At 34.2% G+C, this 20478-nt stretch overlaps 1 protein-coding gene across 6 annotated transcripts in view; it reads left to right on the forward strand.

The window, feature by feature from the left end:
* The window catches only part of CCDC171 (coiled-coil domain containing 171), a 355460-nt gene that overhangs the window by 185052 nt on the left and 149930 nt on the right, over window positions 1-20478 (forward strand). For all 6 annotated transcript variants that reach the window (XM_061199072.1, XM_061199071.1, XM_061199076.1 and 3 more), the window contains 4 exons: window positions 551-667; window positions 16276-16502; window positions 16995-17177; window positions 20157-20342. In XM_061199072.1, the coding sequence (XP_061055055.1) occupies window positions 551-667; window positions 16276-16502; window positions 16995-17177; window positions 20157-20342 (713 nt within the window). The remainder of the gene's footprint in view (window positions 1-550; window positions 668-16275; window positions 16503-16994; window positions 17178-20156; window positions 20343-20478) is intronic.

Consider the following 20478-nt stretch of genomic DNA (forward strand, 5'->3'; position numbering starts at 1 on the left):
GACTTTTCAATAAAGTCAATCCAGAAACTCTGCCCTATTTAAAATTAATTAGTAGCATAATTTACTTTCACTTTCTTTGAATTAGTATAAAATGATCAGAGTTAAAAATCTATTGAAGAATTGAATGAAAATGAAACTAATGTAAGTTTTATAGCTAACTTTTTTTGAATGCTTGACTATTCTGAGGAAACAATTATTTCAGTTTTTAACTTTTCAAAAGCAAGCTATTAAGTAAGTAGAGCTAAAGAAAATTTCCTTCTCCCTTTTCTTTTATGATGTCAGTTACCATTATATATAGAGAGGAGTTAATAAAATGCCTGTTTGTTTCATGATCAAATACATTAGTTGACTTCTCTTCTTATATGGAAAAGTTGAACCATAAATAAAGTCAATAAAATCTCACATCTATTGTAGACTTCTCTGCACTAGGTGAAGTTCTACGTACAAATTTTGATCTACTTCTTAAATAGCTAAATATTGCTATAATTTTAAAATGGATTTTAATAAATTTTTGTAGAATTGCATAATGGATTTTCTTCTGTTTTTGCAGAACATCAAAAGGAGCAGTTACGTTGTTTGCAAGCTGTCAGTTGGCTCACCAGTTCTGACCTTCTTGCTGCAATAATCAGTTCTATGGCTGAGTTACAGGAAGCTATTAGTAAAACAGGTATGATTCCCCTTTTTATGTCCTTGCAAAATACATTTAAAAAGCAAATGTCCAGAAATTCTTTATGGTACAAATTCTAATAAACCTTCAAGGAAGAAAATGTATTTGTTTTTATCTTTCTTTTATTCAGGCACAGAGATTACTAAATCTGTATTTAATGAAGTAGTGAATTAATGTAATTTTTGATGTTAATTTTGTCTTTATGGGGAAATTAAATGACACTTCTTGGTGAATACATTCACCTTTTTCCTTTGTGATATGCTTTTCCTATGGAAAACTCATCATTAGCTTTTTTATTAAGTAATACTGGTAATATTCTTTCAAATGTTTTAATCTTTCTTCTGTTTCTGGCCATGTGCTTTAGAAATCCGAATAATAACTGAATCAGTAGAAAATTTTTCTCTCTCATTTGGCAACATTTTTTTTTTTTTTTTAAACTTTGGGTTTATTTTTATTTATTTATTTATGGCTGTGTTGGGTCTTCGTTTCTGTGCGAGGGCTTTCTCTAGTTGTGGCAAGTGGGGGCCACTCTTCATCGCGGTGCGCGGGCCTCTCATTATCGCGGCCTCTCTTGTTGCGGAGCACAGGCTCCAGAGGTGCAGGCTCAGTAGTTGTGGCTCACGGGCCTAGTTGCTCTGCGGCATGTGGGATCTTCCCAGACCAGGGCTTGAACCCGTGTCCCCTGCATTGGCAGGCAGATTCTCAACCACTGCGCCACCAAGGAAGCCCCTGGCAACATGTTTTTATTTTTTCTATTTAATTTTAAATAGAGTTAATTTAAATAGTCTGCTCCTTTCCACTAGGTGTGAAGCCACCTATAACCAGTGATTTCCAAAGGTCTAAAATTCAAGTTTATTTTTTCATGACTCAGATTGCGTGGCATGTTTGTGTGAAAGGTTCAATGAAAACTAATTTCTCTGCACTTAAAGAGTAACATAAAGTTACCTACTGCTTAAGCTATGTCATTGGACTAATTATGGTCGTTTCAGATACATTAATAGAAAAAAAAATGTATAGTAGTAGACTTGTTAATACTTGCCTGCGTAATGAAATATTCTAAGTATTAATGAAATGATAATTTGGGATGTAATTTAATTCTTCAGACAATTCTGCTGTGTAAATATAGATCATTTATTGTGATTTCAAACATGTAAACTAGGCTCTTATAGTATAAAACTTATGATCCAAAGATTATTTTTAGGTTGTGGCCATAAATATTGGTAGGGAATATGCATATTTTAATGTATTGGCAAAATCTCAACATACTGGGTTTGGAGTCTGAAATAAAAGTGCAAATAAATATATTTTAAGAATGTTGGTATTATAACTTCAAAGCAAAATTGTAACATTCTTGAAAGAACTTAATAAATTTTGGGGTTTAGTTTAATAAACAGATGATTTTTGTTAGTCATATTTTTTCAGGTATGTGGACCTAAAAGTAGATTGGTTTCTTAAGCTATAATCTCATTTATATTATTACTTTATTTAATGCATTTTTTTCTTATCTCTGTGCTATATGCTTGAGGAGATAAAAGAAAAAGATGTGACTTGATCAATCCTCTAGAAAATATACATAATGGTCATAAGAATAAGAGCGACAACTCATGAACAACTTAGGCAGAATGTAATCAAGGATTGGATGAGGAAGTACAGGCTTTAAATGTAAGAATATGCAGAAGGTAAAGCTCAATGTGGGCTTATGAGTATTGGGAAGGCTTCAGGGACTAGTGATTTAGTTGGGCCAAGAATGACAGTAAGTTAGAGAGGAGAGATGGCATTCAGATGCAGGGCATAGCTTAAGCAGAGATGTAGAGGTGGAAATAAGCATAGAATGGGAAGAAGGGACATTCAAGAGGTGCGAATGTAAATCCATGCGTAGCAGGTCTGACTTATGGATAAAATATATTGTCAACTCTAACCATATTGGGAAGTAGTGGGGGAAAGGGTAGATCATTGGCATGGGATCAGATTGTTGATTTATGAAAGTAGGCAGCGATTTCCCCTGAGCACGTTTTCTAAAAGTAGCCCCTTGTAACATTTTTAAGTTAAAATATTGACAAAATTTTTATTCAGACCTTGAAAAAAATATGTGTAGGTAAGATCTGTGAAGTAGAATGTAGACCAAGAGTGGTGTTTTAAGTGCTTGCCTATCTCTAGGAACAAGCTGTCTTTGATGTTAGAACCTGGTATGCCTCTAGCTTGAGGAAATAGCAAGTTCAGGAAAACGTATTTTTAGGCAAGCCTTTAAATGTTGTTGGATAAAGAACACTACTTGGAGAAGAGAAAATGATTGTTGCTTAGAAGGGGAAAATAATTGATGTATCAAAGTCCTGAAGAGTATTGGAAAGGATATGGTCCAGGCAGATAGATAATTGTTACTGAACTATTACAAAAATGATCAGTGTGGATCTTCTGCAGTGGTGGCTTGACTAGCTGGGCTTATAGAATAATTCTTTCAAAACATGATGAAGGGTTAATGTATTGTTATCTAGGCAATTGTGTTTTCATTTTTAAGTGTATCCTAGTAGAAATTTTAGATATTTTAGCAGAAAAGATGGGAAAATATTTTCAAAGTCTATGAGTGATTATCAACAGATAAGGGTAATAAATGTAAAGCCATAACAGCTTATATAGTCATGTTGAGTTTATAGTTTAAGTGTCTGAAAAATCTAAATAGGTAATCATTATTGTATAATAGAAAGAGCATTAGCTTTGAACAAGGCAGACTTGATATTATATTCAGCATTGCTAGTTATTAGTTGTGTGAAACTGGGCAAGTTACTTAACTTTACTGGGCCTCACACTCTTTTCCCATAAATGAAGATGGTATCGCCTTCCCCATTGTTATGAGAATTAACAATTAATGTTATGTTAATTAATGAGATAACGCTTGTTGAACTTTTTGTACGGTATCTGGTACATAGTGGGTGCTAAAAAAAATTGTTGTTCCCTTACCACCCATCTCACCATGAAAGTAGCATTTAGCATTAATGAACATGAATACACACACGCCTACCTGTATACATTTTTAGACTACTAATGATTAATTTTCTGTTCTAAAATTGCTAAATTGCTGTACAGTGGAGGCAACATAGTGTAGGGTTAAGCAGGTATTCTGCCTGACTTTGAATACTGACTCTGATGCTAGCCACATGACATGGGCAAGTTATTTAAACTCTGTTTCCCAGTTTCTTTATTTGTAAAGTGGGAATAGTAAGTATTACTAGAGCAGAGTTTAGAGGACTAAATGAGTTAATTTGTAAAGTGCTTAGAATGCCTTTGTTTACTCTTTCACTTACTTTTCTTAGTTCAGATATCAGTCTTTATTAAGATTTATTGCATTAACTGAATAATAATGAAGAAATTTCGTAAAAATTTAGAGTAAATAAAATGAAAATACATTAGTTTATCTTAAAATTTCAAGACCATTTACACATCCCATACAGCTCCAACTTGTTAAAACATGGTTCTGTTATAAATTAGTATACATATAAAGATCAGGAAGAAATTTCTTCCTCTGAATATAACGACATTGGATGTTTGGGGGCATCACAGGTTTGCTTTCTTTGTACCTAATAGAAGACCCCCACTTAGAGTAGCTTATTCATATAAGGTTTTTTTTCTCCTCCCAAATAGTAAGTCTGGAGGTAGATAGAAATCCAGACTGTGTCTTTCTGCTAAGCCATTAGCATCTTCGTGTTTATGCCTCCTAGTTTTAAGCTGGTCACTCTACTTTTAGGCATCAGGATTGTATTTGTGCAGGAAGGAGAAGGGAGGGACACAATGTGAAGACATTCATACATTGCTGGTGGGAATAAAAAATGATATAGCTGCTTTGGGAAAGAGTGGCAGTTCCTCAAAACATTAAACATAGAGTTATCATTTGAACCAGCAATTCTCCTTCTAGGTATATAGCCAAGAGAAATGAAAACATATATGTACAAAAACTTGTGCATGAATGTTTACTGCAGCATAATGCATAGTCAAGAAATGGAAACGAACTCAAATGTCCATCAACTGATAAATGGGTAATGGACAGATATCCAAACAATAAAATATAATTGGGCCGTAAAGAGTAATGAAGTACTGATGCTTGCTACAACATGGATGAACCATGAAAGCAATATGCTACATCACAAAAGATTGTATATAATATGATTCCATTTATTTGAAATCACATATCATATTATTCCATTTATTTGAAATATGCAGATTAGGCAGATCTAGAGATAGAAAGTACATTAGGGGCTGCCTAAGGCTGGGGAGGGGTTGGGGGTTATGGGAAGTGGCTGCTAATAGATATGGAGTTTCTTTTGGGGGTGACTAAAATTTTATAAAATTGCTTGTGGTGATGGCTGCATAACTGTGATTATATTAAAAACCATGGATTTGTACACTTTAAATGGGTAAGTTATATTGTGTGTGAATTATATCTCAAGAAAATTGTTAAAAATATGAGACATGTGTTGCTGAATATATCCCTTTATATCAGGAAGGCAAAAGCTTTCCCAAAAGCTTCCCCAGCAGACTTTTGCTATTGTTTCATTGGCCTGAGCTGGGTCACATGATTCTCCTTGATGGCTACCTGGAGATTGACAAAAGAGAAGGAAGAGTTTGTGGATGGAATGAATCAGCTAATCAACATCTGCAGTAGAGAGGATTGTTTTTGTTTGTTCTTTTTTTTCAAATTACCTCCACTTCTACTACCTCCATTATACAAGAAAACAGGTCAATTCAGAAAACTTGGAAAAGAAATAAATCAGAGAACAATAACAAAACAAAAACAAACATATTTTCCCATCACATAGGGATAGTTAATGTAAGCATTTTTATGTGTTCTTATGTGTTCTTCCAATCTGTTTTATCCCTCTTTCTCTCTCTATCCATTCACCCTTCCTTCCTTCCTTCGTGCCACCTACTCATCCATCCACTAGCAGACTAACAAATGATACAAATGATATCATAGGCTACATACTCTTTAATATCTTCATTTAAAAATTATTCCAAAATACCCTCAAACTTATGGAAAAGTTGCAAGTAGTTCACAGCAGAGAATTCTGTTTCCTGAATAGTCTGAGAGCAAGTTGCTCACATGATGCCCCATCACTCCCTCGTATTATAGCATGCATTTCAAAGACATTCTTCTACGTAACCAGAGTGCCATGATCAACATCAGGAAACCAACATTGATACATTACTACCATTCAGACTACATTCAACTTCCCCTATTTGTCCCAACCACGTCTTTTTTAGCAAGAGGATCTGGTTTAGAATTATGTGTTGCATTTACTCATGTCTCTTTAGTCTTCTTCAGTATGGAAGAGTTCCTCAGTTTTTCCTTGACCCTTGTGACCTTGAAGATTACAAGCCAATTATTTCTAGAATATCCCTTAATTTTGATTTGTTTCCTCATGATCAGATTTAGCTTATGCATTTTCAGCAAGAATATCACAGAAGTGATGCTGTGCTTTGCTTATGATATACTATCATAGCTATAGTTTAAAAAATATACTTTTTGAGGATTTTTCTCTATTTCTGTTAATAATCTTCTAGAGAATGATTGTAATGTCTGGGTAATATATATCAGTTGGGCATTCGTTCATCTATTTAACCAATTTACAAAAGGAGGTTTTCATCATAGGGCAGGTATCAAGAATATCAGTTCAGCTTTGATTTGCAATTGATTCCTTGTCCCTTGAATCATCTAATACTATGAATAGTATCTTAATTCTTTCAGCCATGTGGGAAATTGAAATGGCAAAATCTTGGGAAAGTCTATTTAGGAAATGTGAAAATTCTGAAATGAAAGAGGATATTTCTTAGAACTCTGATTTTTCTTCTCTGTTCCTTCTGTCTTTCTTTTTGAAGAACTTGCTGAAAATTTAAATCATATTACGTGTCAGGACTATGTATTGATGGCATCACTGTCACTTTTTTCTGTTTATTTACAATATTGTGTTAATTTCTGGTGTACAGCAAAGTGATTCATATATATATATAAATAAAATCTTTTTCATATTCTTTTCCATCATAGTTTATTACAAGATATTGAATATAGTTCCACGTGCTATACAGTAGGACCTTGTTGCTTACCTAGTTTGTCTCTAGTAATTTGTATCTGCTAATCGCAAACTCCTGATTTATCCCTCCATCCCTTCCCCTTTGGTAACCATAAGTTTGTTTTCTCTGTCTGTGAGTCTGTTTCTATTTTGTAAATAAGTTCATTTGCATCATATTTTATATTCCACATATAAGTGATGTTGTATGGTATTTGTCTTTCTCTTTCTGACTTACTTCGCTTAGCATAATAATCTCTAGCTCCATCCATGTTGCTGCAAATGGCATTATCTCATTCATTTTCACTTTTTTCTTTTTAGCTCCAGGAAAACTAGTACATGTATGGCAATAGCAAGTAGTAGCTTTTAATATATTAAATAGTAACTATTGCTTCTCCTATTATCATTTTTAAAAAAAAAAATCAGTAAATTACTCTTTTGAAAAGTTAGGTGCTTATCTTTTTAGAGTAAGTTCTGAATTATACTATTAACTAATTAGGAGAGAAAGTTTTAAAATTGTCTAGGATAGAAAATGAAACATGTCGGATATGCAGTAGAATATGGATTAAGAACCTGGATTCTAGATTTGAATCTGGGTTCCACTGCTTACTATGTGTGTGACATTGGGAAAATCATTTCATCCTTCTTCATCCATCTGTAAAATTTGGCTAAGGGCGGTTCCTAGCTCATAGTGTTATTCGGAGTAAATGTAACTTTCTCAGCCAAGTCCCTTGTATATGTAATTGTCCAATAAATGTTGTGTTATCTCTTTTTTGTGCACTGACATTTCAGTGGAACCTGTATATTAGTTTATACCTTTTTGTGAAACTGGAAGTTCAATAGTGGTAGCTTGAATTCATTGCTCAGAAAGTGAGGTGTTTGCTAAAGGTAGATGCCACTGCTGCCTTCTTAAACTTTGACGATGTATTTACAGGCAGTGGGCAAAGACTCCAGTTTCCATGTTGTCTCTGTAAATACTGGACAGGTGGCAACCTTCTTGCTTTCATTAAAGTGTTTGCCCACTTGAGATAAATTACCTCTTCCAGGTATCCAAATGGTGTGCCTGCAAGAGATCATTTACCTCAAACAGGGGAGAATGTTACTTCCACTGAAGGGCTGGGATATCAATCATTATAGGAATGGACTAAAGAACCCTATAGATAGCTGAGCATTTTTATATGACTTGTTCAGACTGAATTTCTCGAGATAGAAACAATTGTGCTGATTTGCTTTGAAATATCTCTGAACAAATACAGGAGTAGATGGTTATGAGTAGAATGTTCATCCATTTTCTTACACATTTACGCATTTCAATTATAATTGAATTTTAATTATCTAGAGGATAGATGACTCAAATATACATGCCCCTGCTATTACTACTCACAGCTTTCTTTCATCGTATACTTTGAGTTAACTTTGTAGAGGTCATAGCAGCTCTTCCAGGTAAAACTCAGAAATCTAGGTTGTATTCGGCACAACACTGAGGTTTCATATTAGGAAGTTCAAAGCACTAAGTAAAGATATTTGTATTAATAAGTAGTTATTAGTATATATTTTAAAGCTTAAAGGCTTTAGTGAATCCTAACAAAGAATAAAGAGATGTGTTACTCCAAGTGTGGTTGTCGACCAGCAGCATCAGCATTAACTGGGGGGTGTTAGAAATGCACAGTCTCAGACTCCATTCCAGAGCTATTCAGCCAGAATCTGCATTTTAACAAGATGATTTATAACCACAGTAAAGTGTGAGAGGAAGTAATTTAGAGAATTTTGTTATACACATAATTTCACTCATATCTGAAATTGAAACAAGTACAATCTGACCCGTGGATCATTTTTAGTACTTGAGCTATTAGTGTCTATTTTGAGCCACATTTAACTTACTGACTTTCATTTTGTGACTTTTAAAATTATTATTCTTGCATTTTCCCATATTTTTTCAAACATTTTATTCTGAGAATTTTCAAGCATATGGAAAATGTGAAAGAATTTTTGTTTTCTAAATTAAAATTTATTTGCCTATCATTCTTAAGAAGAATTTTTGAATGAATAGTTTATCCTTGGAAGTGTTCATGACTGTGTAAAATTCCAGTGTCACAATTTTCATAGAATATATTTATTTGTTAAAATAATATACAAAATCAAAATTATTTTAAGAAACATATATGAGGCTTTAACATATTTTGCAACTTATAGGCAGTTTGTAGAAAACTTTTAAGAGCCTTTTCTTAGAAGATTTAGTTGAATATCCAGATACTGTCTAACAAAACGACACAATTATTTTTTAAGATTTTTGTAAAAGAAAAAAAGAAAAAATTTCCTCTCAGATCTATTCTAAAATAATACATGTATATTTAAAAATATTTTAAACCTCCACCTTGTTCCAGAAAAAAAATTATGGCAGCTTACAGGTATTTGTAAAATATCACTATAAGATAGGTCTTGTAATCTCCCTGAGAGTATGATTAATATTTGTGTATACTTATTTCAAGTTGTTTTGTGTGTATTCCAATATGACTGGGTCATTCTATGTACCATTTTTCATTGTTCTTTTTCTCGCACTTATTTTAAATGGCTATAATAATCGTACCATCTCATTGGCTATTGTAAGGGTTTAAACGAGTTATTGCATGTTGGCAGTGCTTGGTTTGTCACATATCTTTGTATCAGCAGCAGTATTGTTCCTCATTTCCTACTTTATGAATCAACTCTTTAGCTCGGTATACAAGACCTTTCTTGATCTGATTCTCATTTATTCGTATAGTCTCACCTCCCTGTACTCTCACTGATAAACCTACAGTTCAGCTAAACTGAGCTGCTTGTTGTTCCCCAGATATGAGATGCTCTCTTATTTCTCCAAACATACGGAGCAAACCATTAATACTTTTTTTTGCTACTAAACCCTAAGAGGAATTTATTACATGGATTATCATATTGAAAATATTGAATAACATTCACAGTTTATATCTTTAAAAGCTACTTCATAGAAGATGCAGAAGTTTTTTTCTTGTTAGTGTTGCTTATATTTGTCTTCAGTGAAAACTGAGAGCGTATTATATTATGGTTCTCTGAGTGGAGTAGTCCAGGTATGCAGCTTTCTTATTATTTAAGTTGACGGAGAAGTAGAGGCTGAAGGATATAGTTTTATGATTGTGTAGTATATTCCTTAGATAAGGGATCTCTTAATCTGGGGTTCATAGAACCCTTCTCAAAATGGTCCATGGATAGAATTCAGAGGGGGAGCATCTGTGGACTTGGATGGAAAATAATTACATCTTGTTTCACTAACCATTAATGAACATTTCCTTCAATTATGAATGGTGATGACAGACCATGATAATATTAGCAGCATGGTGACTTATTTACTAATAGGAATTACAGATATTTTCAAGTTGTAATACAGTTGTTGCAGCTATCTCCAGATATTGTTTATGCTCATCTTTGATGATCAGTAATCATGAGACTCATCACATACATGGTATGTAATCACAGTCTTCTATGTACAGATGGATGCTGGTGCAATGTAGCTGGCCATGTATCAGGGCAATTCTACACCTAGTTGTTGTTCATCCATCCAGTTGAGCTTCTATATTCTTCATGTCTATGTTGCTTTCCAATATTCCCTAAGTACAAAATTCTGTTATTCTTTGAAAGCGCAACCTGCAAGCACCTGGAAACACTTTAGAACTCTTTCAAAAGTGCTACTTAAGTTCCTTCTATCTTCATAGCATCAAATTTGAACCATAGATTCACAATCGTTTTTCTTTCTGACATAAACTTATTGAATAAGTTGACCTAGCCAAAGATGAACTCATTGACTTTTGAACAAAAAACTTTCCACAATAGGTTTTCATTTTTTAAATTTTACTTTTTTATTTAAGTATAGGTGATTTACAATGCTGTGTTATTTTCAAGTGTACAGCAAATTGATTCAGTTATACATACATACATATATATATATATATATATATATATATATATATATATATATATATATATATATATTCTTTTCCCTTATAGGTTATTACAAAATACTGAGTGTAGTTCCCTGTGCTATACAGTTGGTCCTTGTTGGTTGTCTATTTTATATATAGTAGTGTGTATATGTTAAGAATTTAAGAGTCTTGGAGTACTGTAGTATTTTTTGAGAGATGCCTACCTATACGTTGTAAAGTGAACTATAGGAACTTTAATTACATTTTCAGCAGTATATATTTGTGGATCAGGATTTTAATCACTTCTAAATATAAAAAATTTAAAATATAAAAATATTTGATGTCCAGTATGACATGTTTGATGCCTTCATAAAGATCACCTCATAGTTCAATATCTTAGTTTGGCTAAGCAACAACTTTCACCATGCTATGTCTTTTAAAAAAATTTCAGTCTATATTTTAAATGTATTGTCTTATGCATAATATATTTATAATAAAACAAAATAGTTTGAAAACTGCATTTTAATAAAATTTGCTTCCTTTGTAACCCTACATGTTTCGACTTAACATGTTTAGAAGTATTATGCTAAGAAGGGGATCCATAGGTTTTACTAGGCTATCGAGGGTATACACGGGACAAAAAATGAGCAAGAACCCCTGCTTTATGTAAAAACCGGATACTATTTATTTATTTATTTATGGCTGTGTTGGGTCTTTGTTGCTGCGCTCAGGCTTTTCTCTAGTTGCAGCGAGCAGGGGCTACTCTTCCTTGTGGTGCGCAGGCTTCTCATTGTGGTGGCTTCTCTTGTTGCGGAGCATGGGCTCCAGGCACACGGGCTTCAGTAGTTGTGGCACATGGGCTCAGTAGTTGTGGCTCGCGGCCTCTAGAGTGCAGGCTCAGTAGTTGTGGCGCATGGGCTTAGTTGCTCCGCGGCATGTGGGATCTTCCTGGACCAGGGTTCGAACCTGTGTCCCCTGCATTGGCAGGTGGATTCTTAACCACTGCGCCACCAGGGAAGTCCAAGAACCCCTGCTTTTGATAATCATTCCCCTAAATACCATTTATCTAAATCAAGATATGTTTTTGAGTAGTTCTATTATTGGGCATTTGTATCTATAGTATTATTTATAAATAACACTGATAGAAACAGGAGCTACTGATTCTTAATCAGTGTTATAGATCTCCTCTCCACATTGCCTAACACAGTGCCTTCATGCATATGAGTTGCCCTATAGCTAGCTGTTTAATGAATGATTGAGGAAGACAGTATACAGTGCTTTTAAAAATAGTTTTATTTCTGGAAAAGTGTTTATGCTTGGTATAAAAACTTCACACAGTATAGAAACCTGCACAGAAGAAATAAAATCACCCAAAAGGCCATCCCCAATCATTCTTTTTTTTTTTAATTTTTAAAAAATTTTATTTATTTATTTATTCACTTTTGGCTGCGTTGGGTCTCCGCCCCAGCGCGAGGCCCCCCCCCCAGCCGCGGTGAGCGGGGGGCCACCTGCCATAGTGGCGCGCGGGCCCCCCACTGCCGCGGCCCCTCCCGCCGCGGAGCACAGGCCCCAGACACGCAGGCTCAGCAGCCGTGGCCCACGGGCCCAGCTGCCCCGTGGCATGCGGGATCCCCCCAGACCAGGGCCCGAACCCGCATCCCCCGCACCGGCAGGCAGACTCCCAACCACTGCGCCACCAGGGAAGCCCGCCAATCATTCTTAACACTTTAATGATTTCTACAAATCTCCCAGACATGTGTACCAACAGGTATACACACAAACACACCCAGTTTTATATGAGGGAGTCATACAATCATGCCTCATCATAATTTTTTTTCTACTCACTGGATAATAAATGTCTTTCCATGTCAATAAGGTAGGTGTACATCATTAATTTTATTTGATCACATACTATTTCATTGTTTATATAGTTTACTCTGAAAATTCCCTGTTGATGGATATTGGCATTTTTTCATATTTTTTTACTATTTTAATTAATATTATAATAAACTATGCTATAATTAACATGTTTGTACATAAAATCATTTTATACTTGTGCAATTATTTCCTTGGCTAAACTCCTCAGAAATGAGTTTGCATATTTTACGTTTGGAAAGTATTGCCAGTCTGCCTTTTGTAAAAGTTGCTTTGCATTACACTCCCATGAACAGTACTGCGAGTTCTGGCTTTCTCATAATGCCTTTGGTACATGAAGTTTTAACTATCTTTTTTATTTTTATCGATTTGAAAGGCAAAAGAAACTATATCATTCCTTATTTGTAATTTTGACTGTTCGGTTGCATATCTTTTCATTTGTTCTACACCCATTCATATTCTTTTACAAATTATCTCATTATGTTCATATATGGGTGTGTGTGTGTTTCTTATAGAATTATAAGAACTCCTCATGTATCACACATATTAGCACTTTGCCATATAGTGTAAATAATTTTTCCAGTTTGTATTTTAATTTTGTTTGTGCATTTTTATATGATTAACATTATTAATCATTTACTTTATGGTTTTTCTTTTGGTGATTTATTTAGAAAGGCTAGCCTCACCTCAGGTGGTGGTGCTCATATTTTGGTCTAGTATTTTTGATTTTTACATTAAATCTTGGATTTTATCTGGAATTATTTTCAGAGAAGTAGTGAGGAAATTAATAATATTTATTTGTGTATGGATGACCAGCTAGTCCCACTACGTTTTAATTCCATCATCTATCTTTTACCTAGTGAATTAAGATATGCCATTTAGTATATATTTATTATACGTACTTGGATCTATTTCCCGTCTCTCCAGTCTATTCCATTAGTCTTCCTGTCTCTTCTGGTATCGGTATCATACTGCCCTTTTCATGAGTATTTCTTGAAGTTTTAAAATATGGTAAGACATTCTCTTATTACTTTTTGAAAATAGTATTTTGGGCTTTTTTTCATAGTATTTTTAGTTTCATCTTTAGATAGAACACGGTTTTGAATCTTACCTTAATGATTGGCTCCCAAGTTTGAAAACTGATTCATATTTTCAAATTACAGCTCTTTGAAGACACAGGCATATTTTTGCTCAGAAGAGTGCTCTAAGATTGTGATGTGTTGGGGTCCCTTGAAAGGAGTTATACATGAAAGGGATAGTAGTGAAAGATGCTCCTGGAAAAGTAAGCAGGGATCAGATCATGTAGGACCTTATGAGCCATGTTTAAGGAGTTTGAAATTTATTCCCAGATCTGAAGAGACTCACTGGAGCTTAAGCAGGGGTTGTGACAAGATCCTATTTGTGTTTTAGAAGTCATTTTTTCTACGGTGGAGGATGGATTGAAGAGGGGAAATGACTGGAGAAGAGTAGGGAGACCCTTGTAAGAACATAGGTGAGACAATGCCATGATCACAGAAAAAATTGAATAGATGGTAGAAATGTGATGTGATTGGGTGTGAGGGAGATGGCAAGAAAGATGGAGGTGTCAAGGATGAGAAAATGTTCCCAACTGTCTAGAACTGAGTCGAATTTTAATGCAGTTAACATTACTCGTGATTAACATTTCTAACGTTATTATTACCATTAGGCATTATTATTATTATTATATTCATGACTCACATTATTATTAAATTAAATCATGACATATTTACATACATATTAATTAATTAATTACTCACTATTCCCTTTTTTTCATTAAAGGCGTGTTTCTCAATCTGAATGTGAGGATTCCATTTTAATAAGAAAACACATTGTAGACTGCTCTTCCCACACACTAGTTGTATTTTTAGCAGCAGTTGACTTCTGCAATGTTTTGAAGGACTTTTAATTTTATTACAACATCATAAGCATATATTATTCATGCCACATATTTTTTTAGGGCTAAATAAAGGTCAAATGACAATACTGCAGTTGAAAGTGGTGGAACTATTATAATAACTTTTCAACCTCCCCTCCCCCCTGCCTCAAGATCTGTAGTTCACAGGTTTAGAACTACTGGTCGAAACAATTCTCTGTGAATTTGTTTTGAAGATTTTAACCTTAGATGTGCAATATTGCCCCTTCTATTGGAAAAGGTAGTTGCAGAACATAGAGTCCTCTTCTTTCTTGAAAGACATGCTATTAGATAGGGGAAAAGTGATTAACAAATGTATTTAGCCTAAACAAGAATTTGTTAAATGTAACAAGTCAAACATTTTAACTAGTCTAGACAAGTTTAGACATGAGGAATTTTAGTGATATTTTTTCTCTTCTGTATCATTATTCAAATAATTCTATAACTATGTCACTAGAGGATTTTTTTTTGTTTCTTCATTTATTTAATATTGAATTAATTGTACCCTATACTGTATGATGTGAAGTATATCATAAAAATACTTCTTATTCATCAAAGCATAAAATTATTTAGTGCTCTTTCTGTAATTCATTGAGAGTAGCAGTCAGGAACTTAGAGTGTATGCCTCTTTCCCACTTCTTAAAAATTCAAAGGAATGCCTTGTGGAATTATATTGCAACTTAATTTCACCTCTCAGAGTGGTTAGTGTCTACACAACACATTGCTGTGATATAGTAAAAAACCACTATTCATTAAAATTTAATTATAGTTGATTTTTGCTTCTAAAGGCTCTTTATCTGTGAAAACTTTATTATTTTTGTATTTCTGAAAATTTCCTAGAACAATGAGCTTTTATCTAGCTTCTGTGAGATGGTTTTTTCTGACATAGAAAACCACTGATGGATCACCTTCTCAGTCAGTGCTGCTCTTCAGTGTTGAACCATGTGTTCTTAGAATTATGGAACATTTTTCTCTTGGATAAAACTGGCCAAAGATGCTTTTTGTGCTTATGATATAAAGACAAGATTTAAACTAACTCCCAACAGCAGAGGTTCTTGAAATGTAGAATGGTATACTACAGAATTTAAAGAGTCTCTCCGTGTTCGTCATTTTACACGGATAGTATCGTAACACAAGTAATGACAGATTAAGACCTGCCTAGCAGAGGGAAAACTAAATTACACGACTTTTATTAAGGCATAAATAAACCTATTAACCATTATTTGGAATACCAATTAGTAGAAAGAGCACTGACAATTTTATTTATCAACATTAAATACAATTATTAATTACAGACCTGATGAATCTAGCAGTAAGCAGGCCATGTTGGATATGCTGGGACCTTAAGTCCATTATATGAGAGAGGTGATTACCAAAATCCTACGGGGAAATGAGTAATTGTAGTTGTAAAATTTTAATTGCCTTGGAATAAGGCAAGTTATATTTTCTTGTCTGAGAATATAAATAGTGTGACATTAAGGTAATAAGCTTCAGTAGTTGTAAATAGAAAATGAATTTGTTAGGTTTTAAAACAAAGAAAGGAGTGAGGATGATTTTTTAGTGTCTTAGTGTTCAGTATGAATGACATACTGTAAATACATGCAGATTTTCTTTAGATACATTATTTAGTAGGTGGGCTATTTCTTACATAGTGAAAGTTGATATAGGCGGGGACTTATTGAATGGATTACTACAGGTGGATGGGAATGATATAACTGAGAAAATATTTTCATTGTGTTGTGACTGGCAGTGTTGTGAAATGAACAAGAGACAATTCTTATTTTTCTGTGCTTGTTTTCTTTTTCTTTGAAGATCCAAATTCCAGAATTTGTGGACATTTGCTTATAGGAGCAGCTAAGAGTTCTTTTGCAAAACTCATGGATAAAATTAATCTGGCAATGGACAGTATACCTTTGCACAGCAACAGGAGTATTACATATGTGGAAAAAGATTCCCTGGTTCAGAGGCTGGCCCGTGGACTTCATAAAGTAAACACACTGGCCCTGAAATACGGTCTACGTGGCCATGTGCCCATTTTGGTATGTATGCAATTTCATTAAATAGGGATTTTAGGACTTGTAAATTTAATTCTGAATCAAATTTATTTGTAGTTTATATTAGTTGTACACGAGTGTAGGTAGATTTCTTTTAGATTTCATGTAATAGTTTAATATGATAAATAAAAGAACTTCCAAATAAGTGTCCGTAATGTCAAAATACAAAAGTTCTGGCATGAGTTCTGAATTAACTGTTCTGTACGAGTATACTGCAACAGAATTGTGTGAGACATAAACAATTATCTTTTCTGTTTTCTAGCCATCTAGATTATTTCTTTTCTTCATTTGTTATTTCATATAAGGCAAATTATTAGTCACATAAAAAAATAAAGCTTTCACTTTAAGTTTTAGTAAGAGCTGGTATTGTTTTCTGTATAACCTAAGTTACATTTAATTTGGTAAAATGACCATTGCTGTGGACTTACTAGTAAATCTGAAGTGACTTTTTGTAAAATTGCTCTTATTTGACAATAGAAAAGCACAGCATCATTACAGAAGCAAATATTTGGATTTACACAAAGACTGCACACAGCAGAAGTGGAGCGCCGTTCACTACGCTTAGAGGTCACAGAAATGAAACGAAATGTGAATGAACTGAAGAAGGAGCTTGACAAAACCCAGGGTCTTCAGATGCAGTTAAATGAATTTAAGCAGTCAGTAAGTATATATGATTTAAAAACTATGGCTTTGGTGAGCTCTCCTCTGATATAAAATATGTATTATATACATATAATATGTATATAAACTATCACAGGGCAAATATATATGTTTGTTTTCCTTAACTTCTTATTATGTTTCCTTTTTCAAATAATCAAATCCCATTAATAGAATTTCTTTTTCTTTAGAAAACTTCCCTTCTAAAATTCCCCAACAGTACTGTATTATACATTTCAAATTTGCTAAGAGACTAGAACTTAAATGTTCTCACCACAAAAAAGAAGTAATAATTATGTGACTTGATAGAGTTAGCTAGGGCTGCAGTGGTAATTGTTTTGCAAGTTAGAAGTGTATCAAATGAATACATTGTACATCTTAAACTTAAGCAGTGTTGTGTGTCAATTAAATAAAAAGCACAGCATCATTAAAATCATCTCAAAAAACATTGAAAAAAAAGATTTATTCCAGATGCTTAAAGGAGTACTGATTGTGTCAGCAGAGCTTATAGCCCTGTTAAAATGTATACTGTGACTGAAAGTATAGAAAATGATTAAGCTGTAGTTAGGATGGTTAACTGCTATGGCAAATAAACTTTGGTTGAGTAACTGGTTCGCAGCAAGAGCAAAGAACGTGTTCCAAGAAATGTTTAGTGTGAATTTCTTCCACTGAAGTGTAGAAATAAAAATAGGATTAATTGAAATAATAATTGAAGGAATGATGTATGTAATTTTTATATTTGACATCCAATTATATAGTATAAAGTTATAAAGTGATGATTTCTAACATTTAATGATCATATTGAACATGTATCAGGCACTGGCCCTAAGCACTTTAAGGTGTTGATTCATTTAGTCCTCTCATTTCAATAATAATTCAATAATATTATTATCCATTGTTTTTTTTTTTAACAGATGAGGAATGTAGGGCACAGAACAGCTAAGTAACTTGCCGAAAGTCACACAGTTAGTATGTGGAAATGACAGGATTTGAACCTCGGTATTCTGACTCCAAAACACAAACTTTTAACCACTTCACTAAAGTGGTTAATGTTCATATCCAGCTATGTTAATAAAGGATCGTTTTACTAAAAACAGAATAGATGGGAAAATGATGCTATTTTGCTCTTTAAAAATCAGGGAATGTGCCTGCAACCATCATCTTTCATTTATTTCAGGCGAAGTATACAGGAGGCAAACAAAATAGCTTCTTATAGTTCATCTAAAATTGTAACATAAAGGGACACATCCTGCCCACCAAAAGTGATTTAGTACCTGCACTGTTTTGGAATATCATGTTCATCTACTGACAGGTGTTCTTTAATAGCTAACTCCCATGATCATCTACTGACAGTTGTTCTTTAATAGCTAACTCCCATGATCTTTTTTATTGTTTTTGGTTTAAGCTCCATACAACTGCTTTCACACACTATCTCTTTCTTATTCTGCATTGCTATACTTGTTTGACCCTATTTAGTCACAGAAGAGTGAACAGAATTGCGCCAGTCTCTGGGAGGGATATATGGACAAGAGAAAGGCTAACATTAGCTAAGTTTTTAGGTAAAGGAGAAATTTTGGAAGAGCGGGAAGAAGTCCTGCAAAATGACAGGGATCTTCATTTATAGAGGCCAAGTGGATTGCAAAGAACAGAATGTTCTGATGGCAAGGAGTGATAATTTCAAACAGCATAACAAGTAAAAGGCAGAAGAAGTACAAAAATACTTGTTCACAAGACCCAGAGAAGTGCTATGCCATTAGCGAATAGAAGGATGTTAAAAAGTTGACACCTCAAATTCTTTTCAACAATGGGAAAGTTATGTCTTAAATAGATTTATATACACTTAGTGTGATTAAGAGACCTGCGTGGTTTCCTTTAGTTTTCCACATATATTTCTCAGGTTACCTACCATTTGTGAAACATTTCTGTTCTTTGTACCTCAAGATCAAGGTGTCTCTTGCCATTTGTTGTAACTAATTTTTGTTTGTTTAAGAGTTTTGCACAGGAGATAATACAAGTATGTCCTGTCCTGGATTCCATACCCTTTAAGAGATGGCCCCTCTCTAGAACTGTCAGTTATTCCAGAGCAGATGCAGTCATGATATTGTAAAAGTTGTGCAGAGTTTTATTGGCAGGTGTTTATATATGAATAGATATTCTTTTATTCAGCAAATACCTACTGAGAAGCTACTGAATGCCAGGCACTCCTCTGTGTGATGGGTGAGCAAGCTGAAGGAGGTCTCTGCCCCTTGGAGCTCACATCCTTAAATGTGTGGTTGGTGGAAGGGTGCGGACAGGCAATAAAAAAGTGGACAACTATCTGAGGTGAATTTAGATTATGATAATGGCTGTGAAGAAAATACAAGAAGATGGCAATAGTGTGAGTGGTGGTGGGAGTGAGAGAGGTATGGTGTGGTAAGGACTCTCCAAGGAGAGGGTAGTTTGACCAGGGAAACCTGAATGGTAACATACACTGAACACAGACTTTCAGGTAATCCTTTAAAAGCATTTGAACTTGTTAAAAGCTTTAATTCCCACATCGTTATCTTTATAAAAAGTGCTCCTGTATCAAGATTTAAACCGAGCGTTATGGATTTACTTAGAACATGAATGTTTCCTGAGATTTTATTTGACTAAAAATGATAACTTTAGGAGTATAGCTGTTGTGCTTTAAAAATCAGAGTGATGTGGGACTTCCCTGGTGGTCCAGTGGTTAAGACTCCACGCTTCTACTACAGGGGGTGTGGGTTCGATCCCTGGTTGGGGAACTGCATGTTGCACGGCACGGCCAAAAAAAAAAAAAAATCAGAGTGATGTTTTTTATCTTGACTTAGGAAATTAAGAAAAACGAATTGTACTTTTGTCATATATCAGATATTTAGAAATGTTTGTATTATACTCTTTATGTTAGCAAATAGAGTTCTGAAGATTAAATGATACAACAATGCAGTTAGCTTATAATTAAAATTTTTTTGCTTTGTTCAGAAATTGATCACCCATGAGAAGTTTGAAAGTGCGTGTGAAGAATTGAATAATGCATTACTACGGGAACAGCAGGCTCAAATGCTATTGAATGAGCAGGCACAGCAACTACAGGAGTTGAATTATAGGCTTGAATTACATTCCAGTGAGGAAGCTGACAAAAACCAAACTCTTGGAGAAGCTGTTAAGGTAGGAAAACATCCCTTGCATAAGGGTTTATTTCTTCCAGGTGTGGGTCTTTGAGGGAATCATGTACATCTCTTGAACAGGGAAGAGATCCCAAGATATGAAATTTTATTCTGTAAGAACTTATAAGGATGGGACT

Source organism: Eubalaena glacialis, chromosome 9, assembly GCF_028564815.1.
Source record: "Eubalaena glacialis isolate mEubGla1 chromosome 9, mEubGla1.1.hap2.+ XY, whole genome shotgun sequence".
Lineage (NCBI taxonomy): Eukaryota > Metazoa > Chordata > Mammalia > Artiodactyla > Balaenidae > Eubalaena > Eubalaena glacialis.